Genomic DNA, 18,064 nt, shown 5'->3' with positions numbered 1-18,064 from the left:
GTTGCGTTTATTTATCTTTAAAAAATAAATTAAAAAAAAAACAACAACAACTTGAGACGTCCATATTTTGGAAACTTTATTTCACTTAAGTACTTGAATTATTGAATTGGTAGGTACCTAGATTTTTTTCCCATTTTATTTCATAAAAAATTTAAAAATTGATAGATAGGCAACACCGATTATGACTTACATAGTTAGCCATTGAAACTAATTCGTAAATAATTTTAAGCGGGGAGGTAGTTGAAAATAATTGTTATCGAATTTGTTTGTATAGGTATCTATTAGGTATTGGATGCGTTATCAGTTTAGAAAATTTAATAAGATTTATATCGTCCGCCAAATTAATATCACATTGAACTTGACATTCGAACGGTTTTCAGCATTTTACGGCGAATTTATCAAATGAAAAGGAACTTAAGCCAAATGTTGCTAAGAACGCAATCGCTTGTTTACATCGGCTCGTATCGTTTGCCAAGTTATAAGTCGTATTTTTATAAAGTTTTACCGCTTGGCGCTTGCTGCTACCTGTTGATACAATGTAGAGTAAGTATACGTATTATTTATTATTCACCTACATAAGTACAGTAAAAAAAAAAAACATTAGGACATTTTATTCATCATTTATTGATAGTACTGGAATTAGATTTACACAGTCGTCGGTTAAATTTGGGCTAAGTATGTATCTCTCGCAAAGACGACGTCGTCAACTTGTAGAACGTGGTCGTGAAAAAGAAGACGTAAGTTACAACGAGAGGTAATTTAGCCGATATAGATAGTTCCGGGTGCTTAGTTACGAACGGCTGGTATTCAGGTATATTATTCCGTAAGTAAGTTACTGCGAGGTTGGGTCGGTCAGGGCCTATAAAAAAGCTATGGGCATGGAAAGAATGCAAAGAGCGAAGAGGTTTTGCCATCTTATTACATTGAATCTTGTCTCATCAGACGGGAGATGGAAGGTTGCGAAGAGAAGTTATCGGGCGCAATGGCTCGGCGTTATTTATTTGTTAGATAATCTGGCACATTCGAGTGCACGGACGTGGGAGAAAGAAAGGCATTGACCTATATTCCGGCGAGCACGAAGCCGAAGGTAGGGCAAAGTAGGCTATGACAAGGAAGCAAGTATATACTCTATACGACAAGTGGGAGATAGAGTAGAAAGAAGTTCAATTCGATCAACGCAAGAGAAAGAGACAGAGGTATATTGCAGCAGCTGTATTGGTTGGTTGGTTCGCACCATTCCGCAAAGGAGGATTTTTATGCCGGTATATGCACGTTCGTTATTAGCGAGTTATCAATAAACAACATATTGCCAGTGTGACACAACTTTCTCCTAATCACGGTCATCTTTTTTTTTTTTTACCTTTACTAGAAGCTCTGCTGTCTTGTTGTTGTTGTTGCTTTTTTGTATTACAATCCCACCGCGTGCGTCGTAGGTCTGGGTATATACATATGCGTGTTTACAGCATAAACCTTTTAATTGACCTAATATTCAAATGAAATCATCTGGGTACATTGCCCTGCATTTCCTTTCGTTTATGTCTTTCTTCTAAATACATATATTCTGAACTTCGTTTCTAATCCGTAGGCCATGTAATATGGAATAATTTAAGCTGTTCGACTTGGACTTGCACGTTTAATAGTTTCAAGTTCGGTTTAACGAGCGCTCGTTTGAAAAACCCGATGAAATTTTTTTAATTGGCGACCGACTTTTATTATTTGACGAACTAATGGAATATATGCGATTAAAGAAAAATTTTTTCGCGTGTGAAGAGTCAAGACTATTGAGGTGATCAGATGGGAAGGAAAATTGGGATTGTCTTGTTTGAGGTCTTGATTTGCTTATCTTTACCTACAGATTGAGGTACTTATATTATATTTTATATTACGTACGAAACGGTCTAAACAACTTGATTGAATGATCATGTCAATGAACAACTCGCATTACCATTAACCATTACCCTGAGAAGATAAAGAAAGGACGAAGGAACTTCGAAAACCGGAGACTTTTCTAATTTCTAGTCCAAAATTCCAAATTAAAAGTTCGGATATGGATATGGCCATGGGCCATGGGACAACACCACCTATAGTAAAAGGCCTGGGCGCACAAAAAGGGCAACGTCGCAAGGAGGCTGAGACTTACATGGTGTCTTATGGGAAAAGCACCGTTTTCTTGTTTTTCGCGAATTTTTCAAAATTTTGAATGGGCACATGGGTGTTTAAGGCATGAAAAATGATCTATTTTTTACGCTCTACAACGTCATCTTTCATTTGAAGCTCTAGCACTCATCAATCAAAAGATATGAAAGCTCAAAGCTCAAAAATCACAAATACCGAACTTTTGAATGAATGTTTCTCAAAATTTTGATCGAGCACATGGGTGTTTGAAACATGAAAAATAATCTACGTTTCACGCTCTACAATTTGGTTTTTTCCCGAAAGCTCTAGCATCAATAGATCAAAAGTTAGAAAAAAGCTCAACTTTGAACTTACACAACTTTTGATCTATTGATGCTAGAGCTTTCGGGAAAAAACCAAATTGTAGAGCGTGAAACGTAGATTATTTTTCATGTTTCAAACACCCATGTGCTCGATCAAAATTTTGAGAAACATTCATTCAAAAGTTCGGTATTTGTGATTTTTGAGCTTTGAGCTTTCATATCTTTCGATTGATGAGTGCTAGAGCTTCAAATGAAAGATGACGTTGTAGAGCGTAAAAAATAGATCATTTTTCATGCCTTAAACACCCATGTGCCCATTCAAAATTTTGAAAAATCCGCGAAAAACAAGAAAACGGTGCTTTTCCCATAGTACACCATGTAAGTCTCAGCCTCCTTGCGACGTTGCCACCTTCAAGAACTTTTTCTGCGCCCAGGCCTTTTACTATAGGTGGTGTTGCATGGGATATCCGGAAAATCAGATTTAGATGGCGGAGGGCGGAGCGGAAGTCCGGAAGGAAGTATACTTATCATGTAAAAACTTGAAATTCGCAAATTGCATTTAGAAATTTGAATTTGAACTGAGTGAACAGTGAAAGCTCAAAGCTGGAAAATCAAGTAACATTTTCATTTTACATTACGACTGTTACGAGAAAAAAAAGAAAAACAATTTTTTTAAATATTCATAATGGTACCTGGATCAATTCTCGTGATTTGGTGATTATCAAATTTGAACATTTGGCAACATCGCAGTTTCATAAACAAAATCAAAGGAAATCGGAATTTCGGAAAATTCGCCATATTTTGTCCATTTTGCATTTTTTAGTTCGTGTTTCGTGATTATAAATTATTTTCTAGTTTTCGGCGCGTTTTTTGTCATTCATTTTGTATTTTAATGAGAATAATGTTGTGCTGAATCGTTTTTTGCTGCAAGTAATGAGAATCTTCGATGAAAACTTTCAATCTCTAGTTTGAGTCCGGTTCCTGGATAAATTAAACGACAGATCGTTTTATTGGAGTTCATCCTCTTGTTTCATTTCATTACTCGGAAAATTCGTCAGTTTAGAAGTTGAAGTACTCGTTTCATTGTTACAAACCAAGTTGATATTTTGTCCAAAAGGAGATCATTATAGTCATCACAACCGAGGATAGAGGGTGAGATAACAAGATTGAAGTTACATGTATTCATTTTCTGCTCGCTTTGTTAAGTATTTTACGTAATACCCAGTTGTTGTCATTGTACAGTATGTAACTATATGGTAGGTAGTTATTGACCTTTCGAAAAAAATTACAAGCATCAAGTACGATCGTAGACCTTGAACTTGAGACAGCGTGCTGAGCAACAAATTGTTGAACTTGATGAAAAAATATTTCTGATTATTTGGCGACGAGCGACGACGTTTATTATATTTACGAATCACTAGTGCGAATACAATTTTCGCATAAACTTTCAATTAACATTGTAGCAAGATTATATCACTTCCATTTTCGAACAATGGTCATTTACGTTAACAAGATATTCGTTGAATTTCTATTACTGTTGTACGCTGATGACTTGGAGATCAAAATAGAAGATAGGACCTAATACAATTGAAAATGATTTCGTTTGCACAGTAGGTTTTTGGAATCTCTGAATAAGTTCCGAGTATTATGTTAAAATCGATATTTATCTGGTTTCTCTTAGAACTGTCTGCCATATTTTAAATTTGATTGCTGAATCCTACATGTTTCTTGTATTAAACTTATATTCCAGTAGGTATGCAGATATGATTAAAGATTGGGATGACTTGTAATTTATTTATATTTGTTTTTTGCTTACTTTGGATACGTTTTCATTTGTCCAGGAATCCTTGATCTGTCGCTCAAATTGATGATACGCCATTTTTTATGATCTTCGTCAAATCGTACTCGTCGTAACGGAAGCCAACACTTGCATATATCGCGATCGCGAACATGAGAGATTTGGATGGAATGGATACTCGGGCTCGGCTGACCACGGAATGTATGTGCTTATGAATCTTTAAGCTCTTTTCATAGTAAATATTTCAAACTATCATTATAATGTATACGATAAGAGGTTATGTTCCTGGGCAGAAATTACATATATATTTAATTGGAAAACACTTCTCGTATTGCACAGAATTATGTAATGCTCGCAATCGCAAGTTCGCTTTGATTTTTCGAAATTGGCCAATGTTAGATACATACATTTTCACAGACAGCAATCAGTTACCGATATCGAAAAGCAATCAATTGACTTACATTAAAGATCACTGATACGACGAAGGGAAACCTGAATAGTTTCTTTTGCGTTACTTTGTTGTCGATTACGTTCACGTATTTAATCGAACAATAAAAGTATTTAGGCTACCTCATCCTGGTGTATTCCTTTTCCAGCGTAAGTCAACGTACTCTTCACTTTCAATTTTCAATGGGAACGTGTTATTGGCTGAATTTGGGGTTTGAAAACTCTTAGTCTTGGCATAGATATTGCGCAGACGAACTGGCTTTCTTATTTCATTTCGTGTTTTCACCAAACTGCATTTACTCTGCGTAGATTTAATTTAATTTATTAATCTTTTACCCGAAATACGATTTATAGCGCGTTACTAATTAGGTAATTGATCTCGAGAAATTGCAAATCGACTCTCGAGAGATCGATATATTTTCATTATCATAGCCTTCGCTATTCAATCACAACGGTGGTCAGGTATTTTTTGAAAAATCGCTCCTAAAGGAATTCGAAAGAATGCTTCGATTGTCTTATTTATTTTCGGGGTTTGGTAATTTACGACTTGTGTGATGAATTACGGTACGTTAGGGTATATATCTGATAGGGAAATACATTCAATTATCTTGAAATCGTTTCGTATACCTATTTATATTTTATATTTTTTTTTTGTTTTAGTGGATGTGTTTACTGTTTACTAGTAATGATGATCGAATATTTTTGTTTTTAGGGCAACATTATATGTTTTTGCAGCAAGTTAGAGGAATGGAAAGAAGATTTCTAGGTACGTTTTAATGAAAAGTTGCGATATACGTAATACGCACAATTTTATGGTAGATACTCGTAGATTATTAATACAGAAATGTCCCTTTGGATGTCATTTTTCATCGAAATACTTACGAAGGCATAAGTAAATATTCATCCTTATCAAGTCGAATCAAAAACTATTTCTGGTCTTCCGATTTCGCTCCAATTTTTTTTAGTTTTCTTCGATTGGTATTAATGACGACTATGGAAACGGTCAGATGGGTTGTAATCGTCCAGGAAGAATAAGAGGGAGAATCTCGTAATCTTCACGAATTTACGATGCGCCCAATTTTAATCAAAACTCCAAAAAAAATACTCATTTTAATCTAAATGAAGGCGCATATTATCGATTAATTGCTTATTTGGAAACTCTTGGTTTTGAATAAAAATGAGCTGTTGAAGGATTTTTTAAAAGTGACCTTGCGACGTATCAAAATGGGTTAAAATTTTGCAAGAAATTAAAATATTTTAATGGAGATTTTCTTGAGCATTTTTGAAGAATTTTGAGCCCAAAACTGGCTTATGATTTTTAGGGGTTGTGAAGAAGGAGCCATGCGACATATCAAAATGCGTCAAAATTTTGCGAGGGGTACAAATATTTCGTTAAAATATTTTTTTTTTAGAATTTTTGAACAATTTTAGCCCATAACTGAATTGGTGAGAACAGGAAAAGGGACCAAGTCACAATTTCGGAATTTTTTTTTCACGGATATGTGGGTTTTGTCATACGGCGGATCGGCTGGTGATGTCAGATTTCCGCAAAACTGCCGGGAAAGTGGTATTTGGGCGCAGAAAAAGGTCGGATCTGCATTGATGACTTTTTTGTTAAATTTTTGAATTCCCTGAAAAATAACAAACTTTTTCGAGAAGACCATTTTTTGAAATTCAAGTTCATCTCTGTACTTACTGAAAAAAGACGAAAAAATTAACAACTTGGGCAAAAAGTTTTACACCTCAAGGGGTTTTTGGTCAATTTAAACGAGATAGCAGTCTAAGTGGCCCATTCGTGCCCGAGCAATTTCAAGAGAAATTTTGGCGATTGAGTGTAGAAAGGGTCTAACGTAAGTCCCATTTGTTTAGGCAGCAACAGCGCCGGCGCACGTGAATATTTTTTTTTCGAAACATTGCTAAAAATTGTGTCTTCGGTTCTCTTTCAATGACCTTAAGCATGTTTACCAAAAATTTTAGATTTTCGAATAAATCAATTTTTTGTTATTCCTGAAAAATGCAAAAATGGACTTAGCCCCTTTCTGTTCTCACCGATTCAACTGTATTATGATTTTTTGCAATTTAAAAAACGTGTCATGCGATGTAAATTATCAAAATTGATTGCACTTCTGCAAAATAATTTCAAATACTGTTGCAGCATGACGAAAATATTTTTGAACATTTTTGAAGAATTTAGAAGCTGAAATGAAATTGGGTCATGATTTTCGGGAGTGTTGGAAAAAGTGTCGTGCAAATTATCAAAATGAGATGAAATTTTGTAAAAAAGGTTTAAATATGTACCTATTTCAACGAAAATATTTTTGGAAAATTTTGAAGAATTTTTAGCCTAAAATTGGGTTTTAATTTTCCGAATTTTGAAATAAATGTAATCTGACTTATGAAAATTGGTTAAAATTGTGCGATAATGTCAAATATTTCGACGAAAATATTTTTTGAGAATTTTTGAAGAGTTTTGAGGCAAAAATTGGGGTTTTATTTTTGGAATTTTTAAAAAAATGTCATGTGACTTATGAAAAATGGTTAAAACTTTGCGAGAGTTTCAAATATTTCGACGAAAATATTTTTTGAGAATGTTCGAAAAATTTTAAGCACAAAATTGGGTCGTGATTTTTGGAATTTTTGAAACAGTGTCATGCCATGTGACCAATTTAAAGTGGTTTAAATATCGCGAAAATTTTTTTATAAGGTAGATAGCGTGACGAAAACATTTTTTAAAAATTCTAAAGAATTTTGAGCCCGAAATTTGGTTATAATTTTCGGAATTTTTGAAGAAGTGTCATGTGACCTGTAAAAATAAGCCAATCACTTGGTCGTGAGTTTTAGAATTTTTGAAAAAAGTGTTATGGGATGATCTATAAATTATTTTTGAAGAATTTTGAGCTCAAGAGTAGGTCATGAATCATGATGTTTGAGATTTTCGGAAAAGTGTCATGGAACCTATCTATATTCTATATACATATAAATCAGTTAGTATTTTGTTACAGATTCAAATATTTCAACGAAAATATTTTTTCTGAATTTTGAAGAATTTTGAGCTCGATATGGAGTCATAATTTTCGGATTTTTCGAAAAAATCTCATCCAACTTATCAAAATGCGTTAAAATTTCGCAAAAAATTTCAAATAGCTTGACAAAAAATTTTTTGAGAGTTTTTGAAGAATTTGGACCCGATTAAAATTTATTTTGAAAAGAAATTTGAAATCGTAAAAATATTTTTAGCTTCATCTTCTACTTCATTTTCCTGCGTTTATCAAACCTATAATTTCTCGAGTTTTCTTCTCAAATTGGCACTCAACCCATACCCAAAACACATTTTTATATTAATTAATTCCTCAAGTATGCGAAGACCACCCAGATGAATTTTTACGAAAAAGTGGTGCAAGAACTGTGATTCGCCCATGAATCTTCCCAAACATGCGATCGATTCACGCAGAACAGCATCGCGTAGACCAGCGTTCAATAACCTCTTTAGGAAATATAATTTGTTATCGTACTCGTACACTATGTGTGTTTAGTGCGTACTTATTCAGCTGCGATAATTTTCTACACCACTTTACCCCCCTACGTCTGCTATTTACAAATTTATTTGACCTTATATACGAGTACTGACTAAAAATACAAAAACCAATCCCCCTCTCGACCTTTCTCCTTTACAAGTACCTCAAAAACACATTCGCGCAACCATAATTGAACCAATTGCTATAACAAATACGTTAGGTACACACATATTCTTTTCGTATCTCTTCGCTCTCTCTCTGGTATGTATGTATCTTTCAAAATTAGAAAAACAATCATTTGTGCGCTTACTTCGCGTCATTTTACGTATAAAAATAACGCAACCAAACGAACACGGATGTCTTCACGGCGCTCGTAATAATAAATCGAATTGCAGCGATCATCTGATCATTGGCAAGAGGAAGATTACGCGTTTTGCTCGGTTTCAGCAGCCATTATAATGTGCACATACTTTCACCTGTATTCGGTTGTTTTCTGCCTGCTCCTTTCTTTTTTCCGCGACCAGATCGTTACCTACATCGCGTCGCGTCACTGAAAGAAAGTACCACGCGAGTCCCCCCCGCCCCCTCCGCTCGTCTTCCGCTCGAACGAGTTGACACTGAATGACGCTTCGGTAATAAACCACGGACGCGTTCTTCTTCCGTAACTCGAAATTTATTTACATTTTGCACGTGACGTTTTGTAAGATATTCGAGTATTTCATCGGCGAATTTTGGAATGTTTTGTATGGCACGTTGAATTTTGGTGTTCGAGCGATCAAAAAGTACGACGTAGATGATTCTTGGTGGGGATATGGAAACTAGAGCAACTCATCCGGAAAGTTCAATGCTTCAGTTACTTCATTCGCCGAGAGGTAAATATGTAGGATTTAACGTAAGGATTTTTGAAAGCTTTGAAGCTTTCCTGATTCCGGAATGCTAATTTTCGATTGGATGGTGGGGAGTGGAGGGAAGGGTAGCAATTCATTCTTCAATTTGGTCAAGTTTTTGATAATTTTTTACCCATCATTCTGAGGGCTGAGGACAAATTAATCGATGTAAATTTTGTAATGCTTCGTACTGATGAAAAAACAAATTATGAAAGATATCAACATAAAAATTGGCCAAAACATACAATTGAATATAATATTATAATTTATTTGTGTTAATGCAACAATTTTTGGCTTTCTTACTGTAATATTTACAATTTACGTAGGGTGAACATAATTGCCAACCTGGCATAATCAATAAGATATCATTATCTTGAATTTTCTATCATTGTTCTCGATGAATTGATTTTCAAATTTTTAGCTGAATGAAATTTTTTTGAAAACTGCTAAGTATTAAATTTTTTGAGGATGCCTGAAAATAGGCGCGAGTTCCCTCTAGATTAGGCTGTATAAATAGACATGGTCTATGCATCCCCAACTCCCTCAGATTTGGTTGGTTTGGAAAAGCTCCCCCTCCCAATTGACTCGATTCGTTGATTAACCACGGCGAATCCTAAAGAGAGGAAAATTTACGTACACTTTTCGCTATCTGACTGACTGACTGGCTGGCTGGCCAACGTTGGCGACGACCGACGACGACGTGAATCGCATCATCGTACCAAGAATGCGGTCATAAGGTCAAAAAACTAGTCTACCGTGAAAGTACACGACAAATACGCGCGTAATAAAGTGACAGGAAAACTTGTCGAGTCGAACGTGGATCCAAAAACGAGTTTTTTTTTTGCCATTGCCATTATTACAATCAACCAAGTAACAAAAAGACAACTAAATTATGCAAGAATACGATGGGTTTGGGTATTCCGTCAAACGTCTGCCATGTGTTGTTCAGATTTGGGCATAACAACCCATTGAAAGACTAGAACAAAAAAATATCTGTTAGGGTGGCCTGTATTAGTAATGTATTGTTGTTTTTTTTTTGGTGATTTGATGTATGTAGTAACTTATAGATGTGTTCGATCGTATGAAAAAAATTAAATTCCCAAGGTTTCAGTTCATGAAAAAAAATGCAACTTCTGCCGCATCGATCTCAGATTTTTTTACAAAAAATATAAAAAGTTCTCAAATTATCATTAAAACGCTTGGAAAGCTTGACATCGATGATTGAACAATTGAACATGCACTACCGCATTTTTAGCTGTTTACAAACTTTTTTCAGAACAATTTCAATCTGAAAAAAAAACTAAAATAAATATTGATGAAATTTTAATGGAGCTAGAGGTGAGTCCAAATTCCAAAAAATCTCCACTCAGTTATTTTTTCGATTTTTTTTTTTTTTTGAATTTGTCGGTAGGTATAAATTGATAAGATTGGGATGGATCTCTTAAAATTTCATCAATTTTAGTCTACGACAGAACAGATGAGGGGGAGAGGAGCAAAAATTTGAAAGAAGTGATTTTCATCCTTCAAAAATATTAAAAATGTAATGTTTGTAGTTTCTTGTACTCGTTGTTTTCAAAGCTGATGGACTCTAACAGAGTTCATAAAAAATATCGAAAAAATTTGAGGGAGGTAGAGGGGTGAAAAATTGTACAAAAAGAAGTGATTTTCGCTTCCTGTAGATACGAGTACCATGCTCAAAAAACTTCTACTCGTCATACCTTATTTTCGGACTTATTGTTTTGATTATTTTGAAGTACATACGAATAGAAGATGTAGGAGCAGGAAAAAGTGCCCTTTTCGAGACCAAAGAGGCTTACCAGGAAAGAATGCTCGAATACCAACTTTTTTTTGATTTTGAAAAGGTTCAATACAGTAGACTCCTGATTATCCAACCAAAAAAATGCATCCGACATCTTCCAATTAAGTGACCAAAAAAATTCTGAATGCTTTTTTCATAATTTGTTGCGAATTTTTATTGTAAAGTTATCGATTTTTAGTCATTTTCAATGATTTAAATGTTTGAACACATTTTTAACACCTTTTTTTTTTTACATATTTTTGGCGAATTTTAATACATTATTAATATTGATTTTTAGCCATTTTCAGCAATTTTAATGCTTCTGTGAGTAATTTTCCATAGTTTCCTTCAATTTTACCAAAAATTTCAGTTTTTTGGAAATTTTCAGCGATTTTACTTCATTTTACGTAATAGTTTTTTACACATTTTTATGCATTTCTTGCCAATTTTACTGAAATTTCATCACTTCAGTTTATGGTTGGTCATTTTCAGCAATCTTAATTCTTATTTGGATCGTTTTTACATCATTTTACCGCGTTTTCGCCCACCTTTGAAACTCTTTTCATGTAGTCACGACTTTTATTCTTTAAATTTCAGTGAGAAATTAAAAAAATCAATGATCCGACTTTTTCGCATATCCGACACTTCTCGGCCCCAATTGACTTCGGATAATCGGGAGTCTACTGTAACCTTTTCAATTTAGCGAATACAGTAAAATTGAAGTTTTCTCATTCCAAGTTTGAAAACATTTTTTCCTATCTAGGGCTGAAAAGTACTACTTTTCCAACCTCGCGAGGATCGCTCGGATGTAAAAATAAGTACTTTCCACCCTCGTTCAGGAAAAATTACTTCACTAAACTCGGAGAAAAAGTGATTTTGAACTCGTGTGAGTTGTTCCCCTCACTTCGTTCGGGTCACAAACCTCACCCTCGTCAAAAATCACTTTTTCGGCCCTCGTTGTGTAATATACTATTTCTGGAGGTAAAAAAACTGAATTTTTTGCAATTTTGTGGCAAAAAAAGTTAGTTGAAAAAATGTAGAAAAATCCCTGAATTTAGACGAATTTAGCCATTTTAACAACCAACTTTCAAATTCGCGAATTATTGCAACTTTTTGCGAATTCAAAACTTGGTTGCTATAAAGTTGAAAAAAAATTACGAAATTCATCCAGAATCAAAAATTTTTCACTTATTTTCTCAATTCAAATTTTTTGCCATAAAAGAAAGATTATTCGTAGGAAAAAAACTTTACAAAATGATTATAAATTTTTAAACGCTGTTGCCCTTGATCGCTCGGGTCGTTTTTTTTCTTCTCAAAAAAATTTCCAAAACATTAGATTTTTGTGTAAAAAAGTACCACTTTTTCAAAAAATGTGATAGTTTTTCAAAATCTTGAGTGAGGAAAGAAATTGAAATTTTAAAGGTCATGGTATTGGATTTTTTAAAATCCAAAGAAGTTGCTGAAAAATCACGAAAATGTCTGATTCTGGATTTCAACAGAGTACAAATCTTATTGAAGGTCTATGATTTTTTTTGACTACAGTTCTTCGTATTTTTTTGGGAGGGGGGGGGGAAGAAGAATTTGTTTGAAAAGTTTTGACACTACCTTTGGGAGGGGAAACGAGAGGAATTGAAGGAAGGGTACATCCTATGTGCCTACGTGGCAAAACAAAATCAAAAATTCATCCAAATTGGAATTGAAAATTTGCAACTAGAAAATAATTTCTCTTGAGACGTTTTCAAAATTTCAATTCCTTTTTTCCATTCAAGTCATCCTCTTCATCTGATTTTTATACCAGGTCATCATACGTAAAGTACTCGTACCTTGGGCAAATCTGAAGTACTATATTTCCTGGGGACACTTTGTATCGTTGTATTCGCTTACATGCTCTTTGTTTTTCACATTGTTCGGACATTAGCTCTAAATAGGCAAGGCGAGAGTACATCGTAATACTTTTATAATCGACGAGTAATTAGATTCTTTTTTCCCTGCAATCAAATCGTATTGTTGTTGAATAATGCAAATACGCTCAAAAGAGAGAATAGCGTGCTTTTTTCGCATCTTTTTTTCTTTTTTTGCCGCGTTACTTAGTCATAAGTAGATCAACTGGTACTATAATATTGATTTTTCATGTCCAACGAACATGGTCGCAGGGTTACTTACGTTATTTGAAGAAAATACTGACCTTTGACCGAGGTCATCTATCACCTGTTGGTTGCTTTAGTAGGTATATCTATAGCTTACGTTTCTGGTACCTACGTAGGTAGGTATAACTTGTGTGGATATTATACTCTCCCATCCCATCCCATCGACGGTTTTTATTTGACCATGTCAATGAGCTCTATTCATCGTGTGTGTGTATGTATGTAACTGTGTACACCGTACCTACGTCTACGTACTACATAACGGTTGCCGTCGATATACTAGATGGGTTAATAGACGAGATATTAAAGTAATTTCGCGGATGTTTGAAAGGAGGAAAAAAAATTCCGAACGTCGAAATTTTTTAAATATGTAAGGTTTAGAGTTCCTATTTAGCGCGAATGCGAATGGCTGTGCTGTGTGATTTATCGATACGCGCCTTGACGATGCCGATGCCGATGCCGGTGGAAAATGAAAATTAATTAAATTCTCAAGTCAAACTAGGAAGTGAATTTATATCGATAATTTTTTATCTGTACGTGGTGTAATTTCGTTTTGACCTCAAAAAAGGCTCTTCTTGTAATTAAAATATGTAAACGGACGCGAGTATATTTTTAAACTTTGTTATTCGGTCATTACATTCGGACGAGCGTGATTGGTCCTCTTCTTTCTTTGTAATCGCCGATGTTACGAAATTTTTTCTGTTTCACTCGCTTATTGTGCGGAGATTTTCTTATCACCAGGCGAGATTTTCGAGGTTTATGGGTGAATGGAATTTCCCCTCGGAAATATTCGTAGTTAGGTATAGGCATAAAGATGGGTTTAAAAAAATTTCGAATTGGATGATTTCAATATTACATTATAGCCTATGTGATAAGCTAATGAGAAGTACTCGGCGTAAATGGTGCAGAATTTTTATTTACTCCTTTCATACTTACTTGAGAGTATCTGTTAATACTTAATACTATCTACGACTTTGATTAATAAATTCACGTGATTATACGCCTAATTTAGATTGAATTAAAAAATAAGACTCGATTCCGAAATCGAAGAGAGTGTTGTGAAATTTCTCGATGTGATGAAAAAAATAAAAAGTGGAGGGGGGTGAAGAAAACTTCAAGTATTTCTGAGTATATTTTTGGAGAGAAATAAAAGAAAAGAAGTGATCGTAGAATGAGAAGTTTTTGATTGATTTTTTCGATCATGTAATTATCGTAATCACATGCAACGTTTCTTCAACTATTCGCATCATTTGCTTAAACGTTTCTCATTATTTTGATCCATAAATCGTTATCCGACAATCAAATCAAGAATTTCAATCCTCTTTTAATTAATTCAGTATCCTTTTAGACCGCGAGTTTTTCAAAAATTGCGATTATACTTTAGTTTTGGTGTCCTAGAATCTTTTTCCAAACATTAGTAACTTTAGTTGTACGCCAATGATGACTCACTTGAACAGAAAGGAGATCCGTCAGAAATTCAAAATCCAATGAATTTGTCGAGTCAAGTATCAAAATACATATTTCTTCACCTGATGAGTTCGTTTTAGCAAACAAATTTTGGAAAATTTCAAATTAGGCATAAAAATATAAGTAGGTACATAATCCATTTCTATTGACGACCGATTTCAAAATTCTGCATGGTTATGAGTTGTCTCCTCCAAATCTTTTGGGTTCTCTTATCAAAATAATTATACATTTTTATACCTCACTTATTGTTATCAAGAAATGGTAAATTTTGCTTTTGACCCCCCCCCCTCCCCCCGCTTCTAGACTGGCTACTCTGCAAAGCCCTGCCTTTTGCTTACTTCATTACTTTTACTAACCTTTTGTCAGAATTGCTAAATAAAATAGTTTTATTTCTTGCTAAAGACTGTCGCTTCTTCGCCAAAAAATTCCAAAAACAGTCGCTTTTGAACCGTAAAGTTGAAAAAAGTCTCGCTTTTTTTATGAAAATTACAAAAAAAATTTGGCTAAAATTGCCCAAAATTTCCATAAGTTGTCATTGTCAAAAATTTTTTTTTAAAAATTGACGAAGATTTTGTTTTTTTGCAAAATTGCAATAGGCTACCATTTTTCTGAAAAAATTTCCAAAAAGTTACAATTTTCTCCAAAGATTATCCAAAAGTCTCGTTTTTCAAAAATTTCCGAAAAGTTTACTTTCCAAAAATAAAAAACTGGCTTTCTCGATAAAAATTTAAAAAATACAATTTTTTTTTGTTTATTTAGCAAATTTAGCTATAAGTTACGAAAAATATTCAATTTAAATGTATACCTAATGCAAAAAAGTATCGCTTTTTTAAAAAAAATACGAAAAAATGTAATTCTTTGTTAATACTTAATTTCCTAAAATTTGCTGTTTCTTGCTAAAATTGTCAAATTTTTTGTTTTTTGACAAATATTCTCTTTTTTAGCAAAATTGCTAAGGATTTAATTTTTTTTTTGATGAATCATCTAGAAATCTCGTTTTTCATTTTGTAAATTGCCAAAAAATCTCAAAAAGTCAGGCTTTTTGCTAAAAATTTCACACTTTTAAGCAATTGCTGAAAATGGTCGTTTTTTACTTTGCTAAGAATGTCAAAAAGTCACTTTTTCCAAAAAATTTCCAAAAGTGTCGCTGTTTACCTAGAATTGTTTTTTTTTTGCCAGAAATTGCAAAATGCTCACTTTGTTGTTGTTGTTACCAAAAATTGCGAAAAAATCTCACTTTTCTATCAAACAGTTTCAAAGTGGTTTGATCCTTTTTTTGAGAGAGAGAAGGGGGGGGGGTGGTTCTGCTTGAAAATGTTTTGCTCGCGTTTTGTCACTTTTTTGGTTATCTTTTGAAGGTTTTTTAGTTGCAAAAACTACATGTTTTGAAAAAAATCATGTATAAGCCCATGAGTCCAATTTTTTTGGGTAATTAATCAATTTGCATTGATCAGTTTAAGGATACAAGCGTTTGAGAATTTATTTTTCATTCAACTGCGCTATAATTTCTTTCCTGAAATAACTTTATCAAGTACTCCGAAATTTTTTCATAATTTTTTCTCATTTTGAGTCATGATATTAGTGTTTTTCAGAAGAAAAAAGCTAAAATGATGGAACAGAAGAAAAAGCAGATGCCAAAAACGAAATAACATCTTTTTTGTTTTGTTGAGTTGCAACGTTATTTCTTCAAATGTGCAAAATGTTCAATAAAAATTTGAAAAAACTTTGAAAAGATGATTGTGGTTGATTTTTGAAATTTTATCTTGCTGGATAATTTGGATAATTTCGATTTCAAATCAATGAGATGAATGAACAATCAAGCATATTCCGACAGTGAGAATTTTCGACATTCTACTTCTTTTAAATCACATATGAATGTATGTACTTGGTCTCTCAAGACTTCTGGGTTTCTTTTTATTCAATATCCTCATCCTTGATTCGATTCCTACGTTTTCCTTTACTCAGCCCTCAAACTCCCCATCGATTTGAAATTTGGCGCGCAAATACGACGTGTGTTAGAATTTTAAATTTAAAAAGTAATGATAGGAGAGCAAAGCTAAAATCGTTAGTTTTTTTTAATGCGCAGTTCTTTTCCAATTCACGTTGAAAAATTACATAAATATTTTAAAACTTTTGCCTCTTCTCTCAATTATTGTAATTTATTAAAACCGATTTACCAACTGTTTAGTGTTTACATTTCTAGTTACTGAAAATTTATAAACAAAAAATAAAAATCTATTGCGGAGGCGAAGCCTGCAGAAGGCAGGACGAACTTATAAATTCACCAATACCATATACCGTACGATGTCTGCTATACGACATCATCGTTGAAATGTGTATTTTCAATTGTTATTGGAGAGATGATGAAAAAATAAAGACGAGGCATTTCGATTACGTACATCAAATTATAATGGTTTTATGGTCTATTTTCTTAGTCGAGTCACGATTCGAAACACTCGAATTTTTTTTTCCTCTCAGTTAACATGTCACAATTTAATCTTTATTGACATATCCATACCTATAATTGGTACGAGCGGAGTCGCAAAAGAAAAAATATAGGTGGAGGAGGAGGCACGTAAACGACCAACGTTTGATGTTTTACAGGTCGTGTAAATAAGGTTGCCTAGTTTAATAATTGAAGAATCGTTAGCTACCAGATTGATCTTCTATCTTCTTGTATCGTTGATGAAAATTACCTGCCTCTATGACGAACAAAAGTCAAATGCAGAGGAGAAGGAACCAAATTCTACAGATTATTTCGATTCTAGATTTAAGCGAATAATACGGAAATATGATAAACACGAGGCGTATGTGCACTTGGAATATTTGAAATAAGAAATATTTTAATCGTCGTGAAAACCGAACTATTTATGTACGATACATAAGCATGATCCATGTACTTGGTTACCTATCAACTTACATACGTACAGGTATAGGCATTGTTCGGATAAAACATCTTTTCACGTAAATTTCAATGATATCGTGAAACTATGCCGGATTCTCGAGCAATGCATAGAACGAACGCAATATTCACACACTCATCTCTACGTATGTACAAAATAGTCGGCGTCAGATATGCAATTTTATTAACATGTGAAATACGCGCGTTTAATTCGTGTTTCGAGCCTTGATTATCGAACGAGTTTTACAACAAAAAAAATAACCCCCTTTTTGCCCTCTTTGCCCAAACGACGCTACGTGACAGAAGACTATTTAGTCGGAAAATAAAATTGCGAATTGAAAAACACGCGAATTTTACGATGAAACAATTTGAAATAATTTTATTGACAGTGTTCCAAAACGGAGATACGCTGTGCGTATGGTTAATTTGAAACAAATTGAACTCTGTTTATATTTTCTATTTGAAGTTTCGAACGTATCATTTTATTTACTATTGTATAGCATTATTATGAAATGAATGCGCGATCTCGTTGACGTAATTACTATTGTTAAAACAGGTTAAAGAACTTGTAAAATTGTACGTTTATTTTATCGCAAAGTAAGCGAGTTTTTTTTCACCACAAGAATAGTTCAATTTTAGAAGTTTTACGATCTGGTCCCCCCCCCTCC

General features: G+C 33.7%; 1 protein-coding gene across 4 annotated transcripts in view; it reads left to right on the top strand.

The window, feature by feature from the left end:
- The first annotated feature begins 526 nt into the window (after positions 1-526).
- Positions 527-18,064, top strand: part of vri (vrille) — a 122,422-nt gene continuing 104,884 nt past the window's right edge. The window contains exons 1-3 of one of the 4 annotated variants that reach the window (XM_065364813.1): positions 527-543; positions 4,280-4,437; positions 5,396-5,449. In XM_065364813.1, coding sequence (XP_065220885.1) covers positions 4,389-4,437; positions 5,396-5,449 — 103 coding nt within the window. In that variant the 5' untranslated portion in view covers positions 527-543; positions 4,280-4,388. Of the gene's footprint in view, positions 544-3,208; positions 3,591-4,279; positions 4,438-5,395; positions 5,450-8,462; positions 9,071-18,064 lie in introns of those variants that run through there. The other 3 variants (XM_065364812.1, XM_065364815.1, XM_065364814.1) reach the window with 3 other exon arrangements.

This window comes from Planococcus citri, chromosome 4 (assembly GCF_950023065.1).
Source record: "Planococcus citri chromosome 4, ihPlaCitr1.1, whole genome shotgun sequence".
Classification (NCBI taxonomy): domain Eukaryota; kingdom Metazoa; phylum Arthropoda; class Insecta; order Hemiptera; family Pseudococcidae; genus Planococcus; species Planococcus citri.
The sequence above is the reverse complement of the archived record's forward strand: the minus strand, read 5'-3'. Positions and strand labels throughout refer to the sequence as shown.